The sequence below is a fragment of the Anolis carolinensis genome, unplaced genomic scaffold (genome assembly GCF_035594765.1).
Source record: "Anolis carolinensis isolate JA03-04 unplaced genomic scaffold, rAnoCar3.1.pri scaffold_9, whole genome shotgun sequence".
In the NCBI taxonomy this organism is placed as follows: Eukaryota; Metazoa; Chordata; class Lepidosauria; order Squamata; family Dactyloidae; genus Anolis; species Anolis carolinensis.
In genome coordinates this window covers 24,815,275-24,829,489 of record NW_026943820.1, presented here as the reverse complement: position 1 = coordinate 24,829,489, position 14,215 = coordinate 24,815,275, and the positions used below count along the sequence as shown (strand labels likewise).

At 42.0% G+C, this 14,215-nt stretch overlaps 1 protein-coding gene across 2 annotated transcripts in view; it reads right to left on the bottom strand.

The window, feature by feature from the left end:
* The window catches only part of cmip (c-Maf inducing protein), a 135,120-nt gene extending 121,155 nt beyond the window's left edge, over positions 1–13,965 (bottom strand). Inside the window, exon 1 of one of the 2 annotated variants that reach the window (XM_062961960.1) lies at positions 13,505–13,965. In XM_062961960.1, coding sequence (XP_062818030.1) covers positions 13,505–13,750 — 246 coding nt within the window. In that variant the 5' untranslated portion in view covers positions 13,751–13,965. Of the gene's footprint in view, positions 1–7,194; positions 7,342–13,504 lie in introns of those variants that run through there. The other variant, XM_062961962.1, reaches the window with a different exon arrangement.
* Positions 13,966–14,215: the final 250 nt, after the last annotated feature.

Below are 14,215 nucleotides of genomic sequence, written 5' to 3'. Positions count from 1 at the left end.
GCTGCTCCCTCGTCCCTCTTTGCCTTACCCCTTATTCTCTTTATTTACTTGCAAATCAAGAGTTCTCACTCTCCCGCCCCCCTCGGCCCCAAAGACTGGGTGCCAAGACTCCGATGGAGGGACGGAGGAAGTGGATTAGATTGGATTTCAGGAAAAAGAGGCCCAAGTCGGTGGTGGAGGAGGCAGGAAATCACAACAACAAAAGTAAACCGGCTGCTCCCTGGAGTAGCTCTGCAGAAACCAAAGGAGCAAAAGTAAACATAGAGGGGTGGACACACCACTTGCTATGCTCACAAACACACACAGAGCTTGGCGGATCCTTTGTAGACCATACTAAATGTAGCACAGGATCAAAGGACAACCCAGTGTATAATGACCAGGGAATTCTAGGTTTCAGACAGCTCCACAAGGCTACAGACACAAAAGATCATCCTAAAACCAGACTAGTAAACTGATATGGACCAAGAATAATAGCAAGAATCTGACAACCTTCTGCTGGCAATAGCGTAATTTATTTATTTTATTGTTTTTATATAATACTAGCTGTGCTCGGCCACGCGTTGCTGTGGCGAAGTATGGTGGTATGGGAAATAAAAGTACTGAGGAATTGGTAGTAGTTAAGGTAAAGGGTTAAGGTTTTATCTTACATTAAGTCCATTATAAATGAGTTATATAGCTGTGTTGAAGGGTCTTGAGTCTACACTGCCATATAATCCAGTTCAAATAAGATAATCTGTATTTTATAGGCAGTGTAGAAGAGGCCTAAGTGAGGCCTAACTCTGCCTGTCTCCTGGGCTGAGTGGGTTGCTAGGAGACCAAGTGGGTGGAGCTTAGCCTTCTAACTGGCAGCAATTAGATAAAAACAATTATTCCTCTCCCTCTAATTAGGACTTTATTTTTGTTTTCTTTTTGTTGTATGAACGTAGAGGCATGGGTGAGGGGTTGTGCTGCCAAGTTTAGTGTTTCTGGGATGTGTAGTTTTGTTGTTTTGTCCTAGGCCGAAATTTAATTACCCTTTTATATATATAGATATCATGCAGGGGTTGTAAAAATCTTCCACCAGAAGCATCATACAGAAGCAGTAGCTGCAAGCAACAGGTCTATAAAGGGATACAGACCCCTTTGCTTGCAAACACTGCCGTCTTGTAAGACAGAATGAAGGGAAGGTTAGGCCAAGAGATGTTACTTAGCTACACAACTACATAACATGTAGAATTCTGCCCCATATTAATATTAACAACAATAATATAATAATGTAAATATAGAATCAAGACTTTATTGTGACTTTCTGGAGACAAATCATGTGCACTTCAAATGAGCTACCAATTCTCAGTGCAGAATGACACCAGCTCTACGCTTGGAAAGAGGCATTGGCCAAAAATGAGGAAAGAGGCATCGTTGCAAAAAAAAAAAAAATAAAGCACCTTACTTTAGTTCTGACTTTGCTTATGACATTGCCAAGTGCCTTGTCGCATCATTAAGTGTCTCACGCCCTGTACGTTGGATTGCAGTGTGTAAAAGCTACCTATTAATGTATGCTTAGCCATGCCCTTCACAAAACACATCTTAATATGTGAACTTTACAAGCAAGACAGAGAACAGAAAGAGAGATGTTCAACTGAGTCAATCCAGTGACAAATTTGGCACAGTGTTGTTGCCCATGATTAAGCCTGCCACCTCAAAGCCAGCTCTTCTGTCTAAACTTGTTGGGTGAAAGTCAACAGATGCCAGGGACTGAACACAAACTTCCTGTATGCACAAAGCACACAATCTCTCTCTCTCTCTCTCTTTCTCTCTCTCTCTTCACTCTCTAAAACAGGGGTCCCCAAACTAAGGCCCGGGGGCCGGATGCGGCCCTCCAAGGTCATTTACCTGGCCCCCGCCCTCATTTATAATATAATATTTTTATATCAGTTTTAATAATATAATATATTGTATATACATATGATATTGATAATAATCTTATCATTTTATACAATATAATACTAATAATAATACCATATAATAATATTAATTATATGTTATATATTACATATAATATTACAGTATAGTGGTATAGTTCAATCTAGTAATATATAATGCTAATATTGTGCTATGCTAATAATATAATATATCGTATGTACATACAGCTGCTCTGAGTCCCCTTTGGGGTGAGAAAGGCAGGATATAAATGTAGTAAATACATGTAGTAAATGAATAAATAAATAATTTTAGACTTAGGCTCCCCCAGAGTCTGAAATGACTTAAAGGCACACAACAACAACAATCCTAATTAACTTGACTATCTCATTGGCCAGAAGCTGGCCCACACTTCCTATTGAAATCCTGATAGGTTTATGTTGGTTAAAATTGTTTTGATTTTTAAATATTGTATTGTTCTTTCATTGTTATTGTTGTTGTTGTTTTGCAATACAAATAAGATATGTGCAGTGTGCATAGGAATTTGTTCGGTTTTTTTTTTCAAATGATAATTCGGCCCCTCAACAGTCTGAAGGATTGTGGACCGGCCCTCTGCTTTAAAAGTTTGAGGACCCCTGCTCTAAAAGGAAGATGCTGAAAATGTTGAGTAGTTGCTGAAATGGCTGGATAGGATCAGGATCTCAAGAGATTGCATCAGAAACCTAGGACAGATCCTACAATATGAACATACATTGTTTTGAGATCATGTGAAAGGGCCTTCTCTGGGTGCATCTACACCAGTAGTTCTCAATCTGGGTCACCAGATGTTTATGGCCTACAACCCCCAGAAATCCCAGCCAGTTTACCAGCTGCTAGAATTTCTGGGAGTTGAAGGCCAAAAACACCTAATGCTAAATGCAAATCTAAATAATCAAACAGATTAAAATGGGGAAATCTAACAAATCCCAAGTTGAATTGATGGTGCGACCTCTCGGTTGTCCCATAAAGCATGGTTTGGAACATAAGACATCCCTTCCTGAAACCACCTTTTAGAGCCAGAAAAACCTGTACATCGATCTGTGTGCCATGAACTTGATAAATGAAGACAAAACAAATACAGGTGCAAGCCTTTATTGATTTATCGGATCAGCTAGCTAGCGCAAGACTGGACCTACCATTAGGGACAGTGCAGTAAGCTAGGAAATACACCTAAAGGTGCATCTATACCAGGCATGGGCAAACTTGGGCTCTCTAGGCTGAGGGGGAAAAGGAAAGGGCCTGAGGCTGTTAGGAATGGTGGGAGTTGAAGTCCAAAACACCTAGAAGAGCCCAAGTTTGCCCACACTTGGTATAATACCTTTAATGACCCCTTTTTAGGTTTATCACCATTTTTTTTACTAAGCACACTTACCCAATTCATCCTCCAAATATTTCAGACTTTGTTCCTGATTTTACAGGATCGGTTTACAGTTGACTCATTTTACAGCAGCTTCAAAAAAAAAAAACAACATTCAAAATCTTGGGAAATTACAGTCTACTTCCTCCCGTATATTTAGCAAGAGAACACAGAGTCTCATCTTTAGTCTCTGCCACCTTCCAGCATTCTTCGTGTTATGGGTGACGTTCTAGTACAAAGCTTAATTCCTAGAGAAACTATTCAAGGGGTTGGTTTTCCAATTTGAAAGAGAGTTTTGGTTTGCTTTCCTCTGTTACACGCTACCTTTTGTAAAAAAAAACAAAACAAAACAGGGAAGACCATCTTTCCAACTGCAGGTGCCGGGCAGGTATTATCAAAGCAAGAAAGCAAACTAACCTGTTTCCATTTCATAATACAGACAGAATGAAACACAAAGCTAATATTCCACCAGTGAGTAATACAGGAGAGCCAATGAGTCTCTTCCGATTCAGTTAGACTGCCTTCTCCTGTGTAACAACTTACACAGAAACACAGACCAGGTGACCACAATACTCCAAGCATGGGCAGACCTAATAGTAGATCTTTAGATGATTGGCAGTGCAGTGGGAAGGATTCCTGATTCCCAGTTTTCTATAGATATAAAAGTCTCTGACTCTGACTGTTTGTACCACAAAGGCTATTGACAGGTGAAGTGGCCCTCTGTGATGTCACTGGACTGGCTGTTGCTAGGTGAAGTGGCCCTCTGTAAGATCACTGGGGGGGGGGGGAGGTGACATACATATGGTGAAGGGAGGAAGGAAAGAGATCCTGCCCACCGTTGCTACATTGCTGCCATGGAGACATTGCGAGGTAAGCCTTCTCAGAGCTGAAGAAGAGATAAAGTAGGCCTTCTCAAAGCTGGAGATAGAAAATAGGTTTTCTCAGAGCTGAAGAGGAGAGAAAGTAGGCCTTCTCAAAGCTGGAGATAGAAGAAAATAGGCCTTCTCAAAGCTGGAGATAGAAGAAAATAGGCCTTCTCAAAGCTGGAGAAGGGAAAAAGTAGGCCTTCTCAGAGCTTGAGAAGGGATGGAGTAGGCATTCTCAGAGCTGGAGAGAAAATAGGCATTCTAAGAGCTGGAGAAGGGAGAAAATAGGTCTTCTCTCAGAGACGGAGAAGAGAGTAAGCCTTCTCAGAGCTGGATATGAGATAAAGTAGGCATTCCCAGAGCTGGAAAAAGAAGAAAGAAGGCAGGCTGTAGTCCCAACAACACTCACGCAATGCCATGTAGATACGCTAGTTGTTTAATAACAGTAATAACTCCTTCCCCATCCTAAATTATACTGCTCAAATATAAATAGTTTAGGATGAACCAGGAATGGATTTTCACTCTACTATACCCTTCACTTGCCCAGTTCCGATTAGCCCTCTGCCATCCCACTTTTTCAGCACAACATCTGCAAGATGGCATTGGGGCAGGTGGGGGTAGGCGGCGGCCTCGGTAAACTCGATCTCCCTCTGCGACGCTACAAGAGCCACTGGAACTTGGCTCTTGGCCTCAAACAGCGGCTCATTTTCAGGAAACAATTTCCGGCTCGCTAGGATACGCAAGTAGTCTCATTTCGCCAGCTGAGAATGCCAACCAGCTGCAGGAAGGTACCCAGAAACCCAGCTGCTCCTGCTAACCCTAAACGTTCGGTATTATGAGATAGAAAGGAGAAAAGGAAGGGGCCTGAGGCTGTTAGGAATTGTGGGAATTGAAATCCAAAACACCTAGAGGGCTGAAGTTTGCCCATTCCTGCTCTGTAATTTTTGTATTTTTATTCTTTAGCCATGGTTGGTACAACATAGTTAAAACACATAGATGAAAACATAAGACAGTGCCACAGATGCAGGCAACATATTAGGAGAGAAGGTTGCTTGAACACGGCCATACAGCCCCAAAAATTCACAGCAACCCAGAACCTTTCCTTTCCCAGCCAGAAACCACAGGCCAGAGCTCTTTGGAAGGGATACAGGGCATAAATGTAACCTCATCAATCAGGACCTGTGAATAAATCACTGCTAAGCATGAACCATTCTGATTGATGAGGTTAGATTCTTGTTTTAGAGTCCCTCCAAAAGCCTCCAGCTGAGTTTAGCTCTGAAGCCAGAGTCAATCCTGTCCGATGAAAAAAAGTGAGTTAATTCTCAAAATCTCGAATCCTAATTTTTTAAAAGACACCTACATTGGCAGTGCAATGCTTGCCTCTATATTTTGAAAAGCATAGATGAGGAGCAAACTAAAGCTACAAGTAACAGAGGAAATCCCAGGTTGGAATGCACAAATCTACCAGTATCGCAGTCCCTATCCAAATATTTATGCCATCACTTAATGCTGTGCTTACCAAATGACGAGTGTCTGCCTATAAAGCAACCCTGAAACCAAACAGGATTTTGAATTTGGATTAATTTGCAGTAAATGCCAAAAATATAATCACTACACTGCAATAGCTCTCTATGAAATTTTGCCAATCACGTTTTCCACCAAAGGGACACACAACACTGTTCTGTTTTTCCACTGGCACCAAACACTTCCTTCCCCAATTTCTGGTCACAAGGAAAGGCACTTCCTTGTTTCCATTGTCGTAACCTTACGTCCCAAGTCCAGGCATCAAGGACTTGGTGGATATACAATTAGACCAGAAGATTTTTGTAAAAACGTGGCATGCAACAGACTGCTGCAGACTATTCCCATACCTCCAACAAAAGTTCATGCCATGGTTTAATTTCAGCAACGCTTAGCAGGGCACTGTGTAAATAAAACCCGATTTTTAAAAACCCACTCAGCCATAGCCTACACAACTTCTGTTCCTGCTTACTACCGCTTTGCTTTGTCAACAATCTGATAGACTCCTTGTCTGATGCGTAGTCTGCCCTCCCCAAAGCTCGTGGTGGTTATTATCTCACTTCAATTTGTGGAGACCTTACAAAAGAGAAAACTTCAACAGCCACCAAGCTCAGGTCTGTGGCTTCCTTTATTGATGCAGCCCATCTTTAAACGTGGTCTTGTTTTTCCACTGCCTTCCACTTCACTAAACATTAAAATCTTTTCTCCAATAAGTTCACCAGCCTTTAAGGTGTCACAAGACTCCTTTTTTGTGTTTGCTTCAGCAGAGTAAAGTGGAATTATAGCCACATGGGTGGCCTGGGTATGCTTTGCTATCATGACGCCCAGTACTTTGATTACAGCCGCTTTTCTGCTATCTCCAAGCTTTAGAAGTGAAACTAAAACAATGTATCAATGTCTGCTTTTCACTTCCTTGGGAGAGGTTAATGGATAACTTTGTCATGCCTGCAAAATCATGTCCTGTCCTCCTTAGTATTCACAGATACAGTGCCTTCTAGATTCTTGCCAGTGAAAATATACTTTCACCCTCCATACCGTTTCCCAGCCTGTTGATGTCAGCTATATCTCAGTTAACAAAGCAGATTACATTATCTCTCGGTTCCCTACTCTTACCTTCTTTCCTGAGTGAAGTCCTTTAAACATTTTCCAAGAAACAAAAAAGCTACCCATTATCATTTATCTTTTCCGTGCATGTGCTTGATTCTTTTATTTATCTAGGCACAGATTCCAATCACTTTCCTGGTCCATATCTCAGGCCTTTTGGACCAGGATAACTTGACCAAACGACAGAAAAACAAATTCACAACAACACAACTCCTCCAAATGTTCACCAGCCTCCCAAAGAGGCCAAGAGGTCAACTCTCTGGGTGAGTGCATTTTGTCATCACCGTGCAAAGGCATGAATGCTAAGGCACTGCATGCACTGCTGCCGCTGAGGTATGCTTTGAAAACCGAGGGAAGAAAACTATAATTGTCTGCAGTAATGTAGAAAAAAAGCAATCATTATCTTACCTTTGAAGTCCACTGGTGGGTAACAATATTGTTGAGCAAATGAACGCTGCCCAGGACAGACAATGTAGACCCTTCAACCAGAAGCAGCTGAGGCTTACACATTCATCCTTTGGATACATATCCACCTGTTCCTTTTTTTAATATCATCTGTAACATGTTGGAAAGTATGTATCACCCAACGATGACTCAAGGGACATTTTTCAGCAAAGTCATTACTTGAGTTCATACCACACAGGTATGATGAGCATCTGGTGAGGTATCCGTACTTGATTGCTCATAAGATGACGATTCATAGTCAGATGTAGGGATTAACTTTACTGCAAGCCATCAGGTTTGAGACAGGAAGAATGTTCAGCTACAGGGTCTACATCCTCTAAAGCAGTGATGCCCAACCTTTGGTCATCCAGGTGTTTTGGACTTCAGCTCCCAAAATTCCTAACCACTGGGCAAGTCGTTAAGAATCCTTAACCACTGGGCAACTTCTGGGAGTTGGAGTCTCAAACAACTGGAGGACCAATAGCTGCACACCCTGAAGCAGGCATGCACAAACTTCAGCACTCTGGGTGTTTTGGACTTCAACTCCATTGTAGGAGTTGTAGGACTTGGAGTCCAAAAGGGCCAAAGTTTGCCCATGCCTGCCCTAAAGGCATCAAATTTCATCTGGTCATGGAAACTAAGCAGGATCAGCTCTTGATGGTACTTGGATGATAGACTCCCAATGAGCATCAGGTGGTCTTCCATTCAAATACTATCAAGCCCTCTGGAATACAGTTGATGGCTATTTTTCAGAGAACAAAACTAGCAAAACCACCTCTGAGTATACTTTGCCTAAGGAAATCCATGGTTCACCACAAAGTCAACAGATGACTTGAAGGCACATACAGTTTTTTAAAAAATAATATATGAGTGGGAAAATACAGGATGCGCAAATATTGCTGGACTACAATATCAGTGCATCAAAACAAACAAGCTTTTTGTTCTGAAGATGCCCACTCAGTACTTGAAGAGGGTGTTATGGCCCAGAGAAACAAGCCTTCAAGATATCGTTCTGTGATCAAATGCAAAAACATCTATGGCTCTGTAGCCAAAGGCAATTTTTCCTCACAGAAGTCCCAGGTTCAATCTCAAATACCCCCTTCTCCTTTTCTTTTCAAAGATCAGGTAGGAGATGGTGGCCTTCAACTGTCTGTGATCAAAGTGGCATCCATAGCTCTCAAAGACAACTAAAGCTCGGTGGCAGAACCTGCATGTGATAAACAGAAATCAACACGTCCCATTCCAAGTAGCAGATGATGGGGAAACCTTTTTGTCTGAAACACTGGAGAGTTCTTTCCAATAAAAAGAAAGATCAGGGAGACATCTGGTCTTCCACATATTGCAAGGTGCAACAATCCTATAGAACAAGCATGGGCAAACTTCGGCCCTCCGGGTGTTTGGACTCCAACTCCCACCATTCCTAACAGCCTTGGGCCCTTTCCTTTCCCCTCTCAGCCACTTTAGTACTTAATACTGTATGCTACTACGCTTAAGCATAGGTCCAAAACACCTGCAGGGCCGAAGTTTGCCCATGCCTGTATTAGTCCTTTCGGTTTTTTGACCTCTGTCTCCAAAAATTTGCCCATTGGCCAAGCTTGCCGTGAACTTCTGGAAACTGAAGCCTCAAATCCCCCTGTTATACAAAACCATATTTTCCCAAATTCTATTTCAAACACATCTTTAAAACACCACACAAGATCAATCACATAATGTCACTCCACTCAAATTGCTTCTCACAATCCAATTTCTCCACAAAAAACAACTTTTAAAACCTCCCTAAAAATATAAACAGGTCATTAATCAAGAGCCAAGCAACATATTACTGATAAATATTCACAACTACAGACTGTTTGCTCTCTCATTACTATTCCAAAAGATTCTTTGGAAGGATGGCAGACATTGGATCATTCCCTGCCCCAACTTACATAGGTCCCCAAAAGCCCTGAGGACATTCTTTGAGCAAATCTTGTGGCAATGGATGCTTTGGGTTTAAGAAGAGTCTTCCAAATCCTCAACTTGAGTGCCAAGAAAGTTCATTAGACTTTTTAATATACTTATTTATGTTGTTGCTGTGTGCCTTCAAGTCATTGCTGACTTATGGCAACTTTATCATGTTTTTTTTTTTTTGGCAGAATTTGCTCAGTTTGGGGTTGCCCCATTGCATTTGTTTTACATTCTTTTAAAACAATCCAATGGACTGTCAAAGGCTTTCATGGCCGGAATCACTGGGTTTGACCTCTGAGGATGCCTGCTATAGATGCAGGTGAAACATCAGGAAAGAAAGCTACTGGAACATAGCCATACAGCCTATGTTGAAGGCTTACATGGCCAGAATCATGGGGTTGCTGTGAGTTTTCTGGGTTGTATGGCCACATTCCAGAAGCATTCTCTCCTGACATTTTCTCACATCTATGGCAGGCATTCTCAGAGGTTGTGAGGTCTGTTGGAAACCAAGCAAGTGAGGTTTATATATCTGTCTCCCAACAAAGGATTCCCCCAGGCAGGAAGCAGTCAGGCATGGAAGCTGAAAGCCATTCAACGCAAATCAAGGTGGCCAATTGTACCATTCACACTTGCCTCAAACAGACAAAAGTTCTTTCTTCCATCCTGGACGGAAGTTCTTTCTTCCCTCCTGGTTTATATATCCGTCCCATCCTGGATATATAAACCTCACTTACCTAGTTTCCAGCAGACCTCACAACCTCTGAGGATACCTGCCACAGATGTGGGAGAAACATCAGGAGAGAATGCTTCTGGAACATGGCCATACAGCCCAGAAAACTCACAGCAACCCAATAATAATAATAATAATAATAATAATAATAATAATAATTGCCCTGCTTTTCTCTCATGATCGAGTCACAAAGCAGCTCACAACCTTTAAAACAATGCATGTTCAAACCACAAAATATTAATATTAACATAGAAATAAACTTTAAAATCATAATACTAGTTACTGTTGATGTGGTCAGATGACTAATCAATAAACAAATCTATCTCCTAGTCAGGTAAAACCACATTAAACAAGTAAAAACTATGAAAGTAATTAAAACACCATATACCAGCCCTTGGCTCGTTCTTAAAAAACCGTACTGTTTTAAAGCTTGCCTGAATAAAAAGATTGTAGCCCGGATACAAACGTGCTTCCTATCCAAAATCACTGTGTGAACAAAACACACACAGACAGCCAAGGCTAAAACATTTTCTCCTCCACTTCCGTAGGCCTTTAGAGCATTTGTTTTGTTTTAAATTTCCCCTTTAATTCCATATCCACAGTCCTCAGTCAAAGTAGACATGGATTGTTTCAAAGGAAAGCGAAACAAATCTTCAAAAGCAAAACATAATAATTCACCACCAATTCGCATTTACAGAAACTCCAGCACCAAGCCATCCATTATGAGAGATTGCTGCCGCCGTTCATTGAAAACAAATGACGACTTCCAACAAAAAAAAGCAATGAATTGACAACTTAAATTCAACACGTTTGATACTTGTTGTTCACCAAAGTGCTGAAAGATAGGAAGATCTTAAAAATCTTTAAAAGAATTATCTTTGCAAAGGTTGAAGCAATCTGATGTTGCCTCTTCCGGTTTGGTGCTGCAGATCAAATTCTCTCTCAGACAACAACTCTGACAATGTCTAGATGCCTGCGCCACAAAGGCAACATCTCCATTCAATTTCTAATGTATTTTGTTGGGGTCCATATTCATAAGCTTATGAATGAAACCAGAAAGTCAAAAGTCCTGTCACCTGTCTAAATCAAAAGTCTTTTCAAAGCAGCCACATTCAGGCCTATCGTGAGATGCGGACATTGAACGGTGAGGTCACTGTTATTTTCTTATGCCATGAACCTACAAACAAACTATCATATAGAAATTGTAAATCTTTCTTTAGGGGAAATAATATATAATACCTGATGAATTTGTTCTTTGTTCTTTTTAAAAAATAGTGGCATAATGACACTATGTCAGTAACTTAATATATTTTTAATATTATTTTTACCAAAGACTTTCTGAGATTTTTCTCCGAATCTTGGGATTCTCTCTGCATGTGCTGCAAGCATGTGCTGCCGTCTTCCTTGACGCCATTTTTGTTTTGACAGTGGCAGGTTTTGTCAAATTTTCTGACATTTTGACTACAATGTTTTGGCAACAATACTCTGCCACTGGATACGGTATTGTTCCAGTGGCTACAGTATCATGCTGGTGGCTACCACATTCTAGCACTGGAAACAATATTGTGCCATTGGATGTAATACTGTGTCAGCTCGGATACAATATCGTGCAAGTGGTTACAATATTGTACTGGTGGCTACATACTCTGCCATTGGATACAATATCATGGCATTAAATTACACCATCATCCTAGTGGCTACAATACTCTCCTATTGCACTCAATATAGAGCTTATCATTGACTGTAATAAAGAACTTGAACTTGAATATAGTGCCATTGGATGCAATATCATGCCAGTGGCTTCAATAGAAGCTACCAGTACTACAGTATCAGGCCATCACCCAAAATACTTTGCCATCAGCCACATTATCATGCCAGCAGCTACAATATTGTATGAGGTCCATGAGGTCATGAAGAGTCAGAAGCAATTGAACGAATAAACAACAAAAGTTACAATGCTCTAACACTGGATGTAACTTTGTGTCATTGGATACAATATTGTCCCAGTGGCTAAAGTATTTCACTATTGGATACAATATCGTGGCACTGAATACAATATTGTGACACTGAATACAACATCACGACAGTGAATACAATATTGTGGCACTGAACACAATATCATGACACCGAATACAATATTGTCCCAGTGGCTAAAGTATTTCACCACTGGATACAATATCGTGACACTGAATACAACATCACGACAGTGAATACAATATCGTGACACTGAATACAATATTGTCCTAGTGGATAAAATATTATTCTATTGGATACAATATTGTGACTCTGAACACAATATTGTAACACCGAATACAACATCATGACAGTGAATACAATATTGTGACACCGAACACAACATCACGGCAGTGAATACAATATTGTGACACCGAACACAACATCACGACAGTGAATACAATATTGTAACACCAAACACAACATCATGACAGTGAATACAATATTGTGCCACCAAACACAACATCACGACAGTGAATACAATATTGTGACACCGAACACAACATCACGACAGTGAATACAACATTGTGACACCGAATACAGCATCACGACAGTGAATAGAATATCATGACACTGAATGCAACATTGTCCCGGTGGCTAAAATGTTTTTCCACTGGATACAATATTGTGACACTGAATACAACATCATGACAGTGAATACAATATCGTGACACTGAATACAATATTGTTCCAGTGGATAAAATATTTCACTATTGGATACCATATAGTGGCCCTGAACACAATATTGTGACACCGAATACAATACTATCCTAGTGGATAAAATATTTTTCCATTGGATACAATATTAGTGGCACTGAACACGATATCGTGACAATGAATACGACATTGTCCCGGTGGACAAAATGTTTTTCCATTGGATACAATATTGTGACAGTGAATACAATAACATGACAGTGAATACAATATTGTGACACTGAATACAATATTGTCCTGGTGGCTAAAATATTCTTCCATTGGGTACAATATTGTGACACTGAATACAATAACATGACAGTGAATACAATATTGCGACACCGAATACAACATCACGACAGTGAATACAATATTGTGACACTGAATACAATATTGTCCCGGTGGCTAAAATATTCTTCCATTTGGATACAATATTGTGACACTGAATACAATAACATGACAGTGAATACAATATTGCGACACCGAATACAACATCACGACAGTGAATACAATATTGTGACACTGAATACAATATTGTCCCGGTGGCTAAAATATTCTTCCATTGGGTACAATATTGTGACACTGAATACAATATCATGACGGTGAATACAATATCATGACGCTGAATACAATATTGTCCCAGTGGCTAAAATACTCCACCACTGGATGTGAATATCGGGCCAGTAGTTTTCCCTCAGGCACAACAGGCCGCCCGTCAGGGGGCTTGGACTCCAACTCCCAGCATTCCTCGCCGCCTCGGGCCTTTTCCTTTTTCCCCTCAGCCGCTTAAGCGGCTGAGGGGAAAAAGGAAAAGGCCCGAGGCGGTGAGGAATGCTGGGAGTTGGAGTCCAAGCCCCCTGGCGGGGCGCCGAGCGAAGGGCGCGGGCTACTCACCGTGGCGGAGGCCAGGCTGCCGTCGGCCAGGGCCAGGTGGTGCGGCTCCCATCGGCGCAGGAACTTGGAGGTGAGGATCTTGCTGAGGAAGGTGCGCGGGTGCCGGACGACGCAGACCTGGATGTCGCCCTCCTGGAGCAGCTTGTAGCGCATCCCGCTGCAGTGGAGGCCCCGGCGGCAGAGCGGGGCGCCCGCCTTGCTCTCCTCCAGGGGGCGCCCCTCGCCCCCGTCCCGGCCGAAATCCATTCTCCTCGGGGAGCGGGCGAGGCGGGGAGCGGCGGCCGGAGGGCTGGAAGCCTCCCCGGGGCACAGAGAGGGAAATACACCCGTCGGGGCTCAGTGGCGGAAGCCCAGGCTCATGGCGGGCTGCATCCTTCTCCAGCTGCTTCGGCTCCCAGGCTCCGCTGAGGAGAGAGAAAGAGCGTTGCGGGGAAGAAGCAGGCTCCCGCGCTGATTGGCCGCCGCCGTCACGTGTCCCGTGGCTCTGACGTCAATCCGGGCTTTGCAGGGCTTTGCCTCCCCCCCCCCCTCCTCCTGTTGAAAAAAAAAGGTGGGGGGGATTCCGATGCTAGAACCAACCCATTGCTTTTTATTTAAGGGTCACTCCACTCCCTAAGAAAAGAATAATAATAAAAAAATAACTCTACTATCAGGGGCAGTACATAACAATCAGTAAACAGGAGGAATTCCAGACATGAAACAATCAGGGCC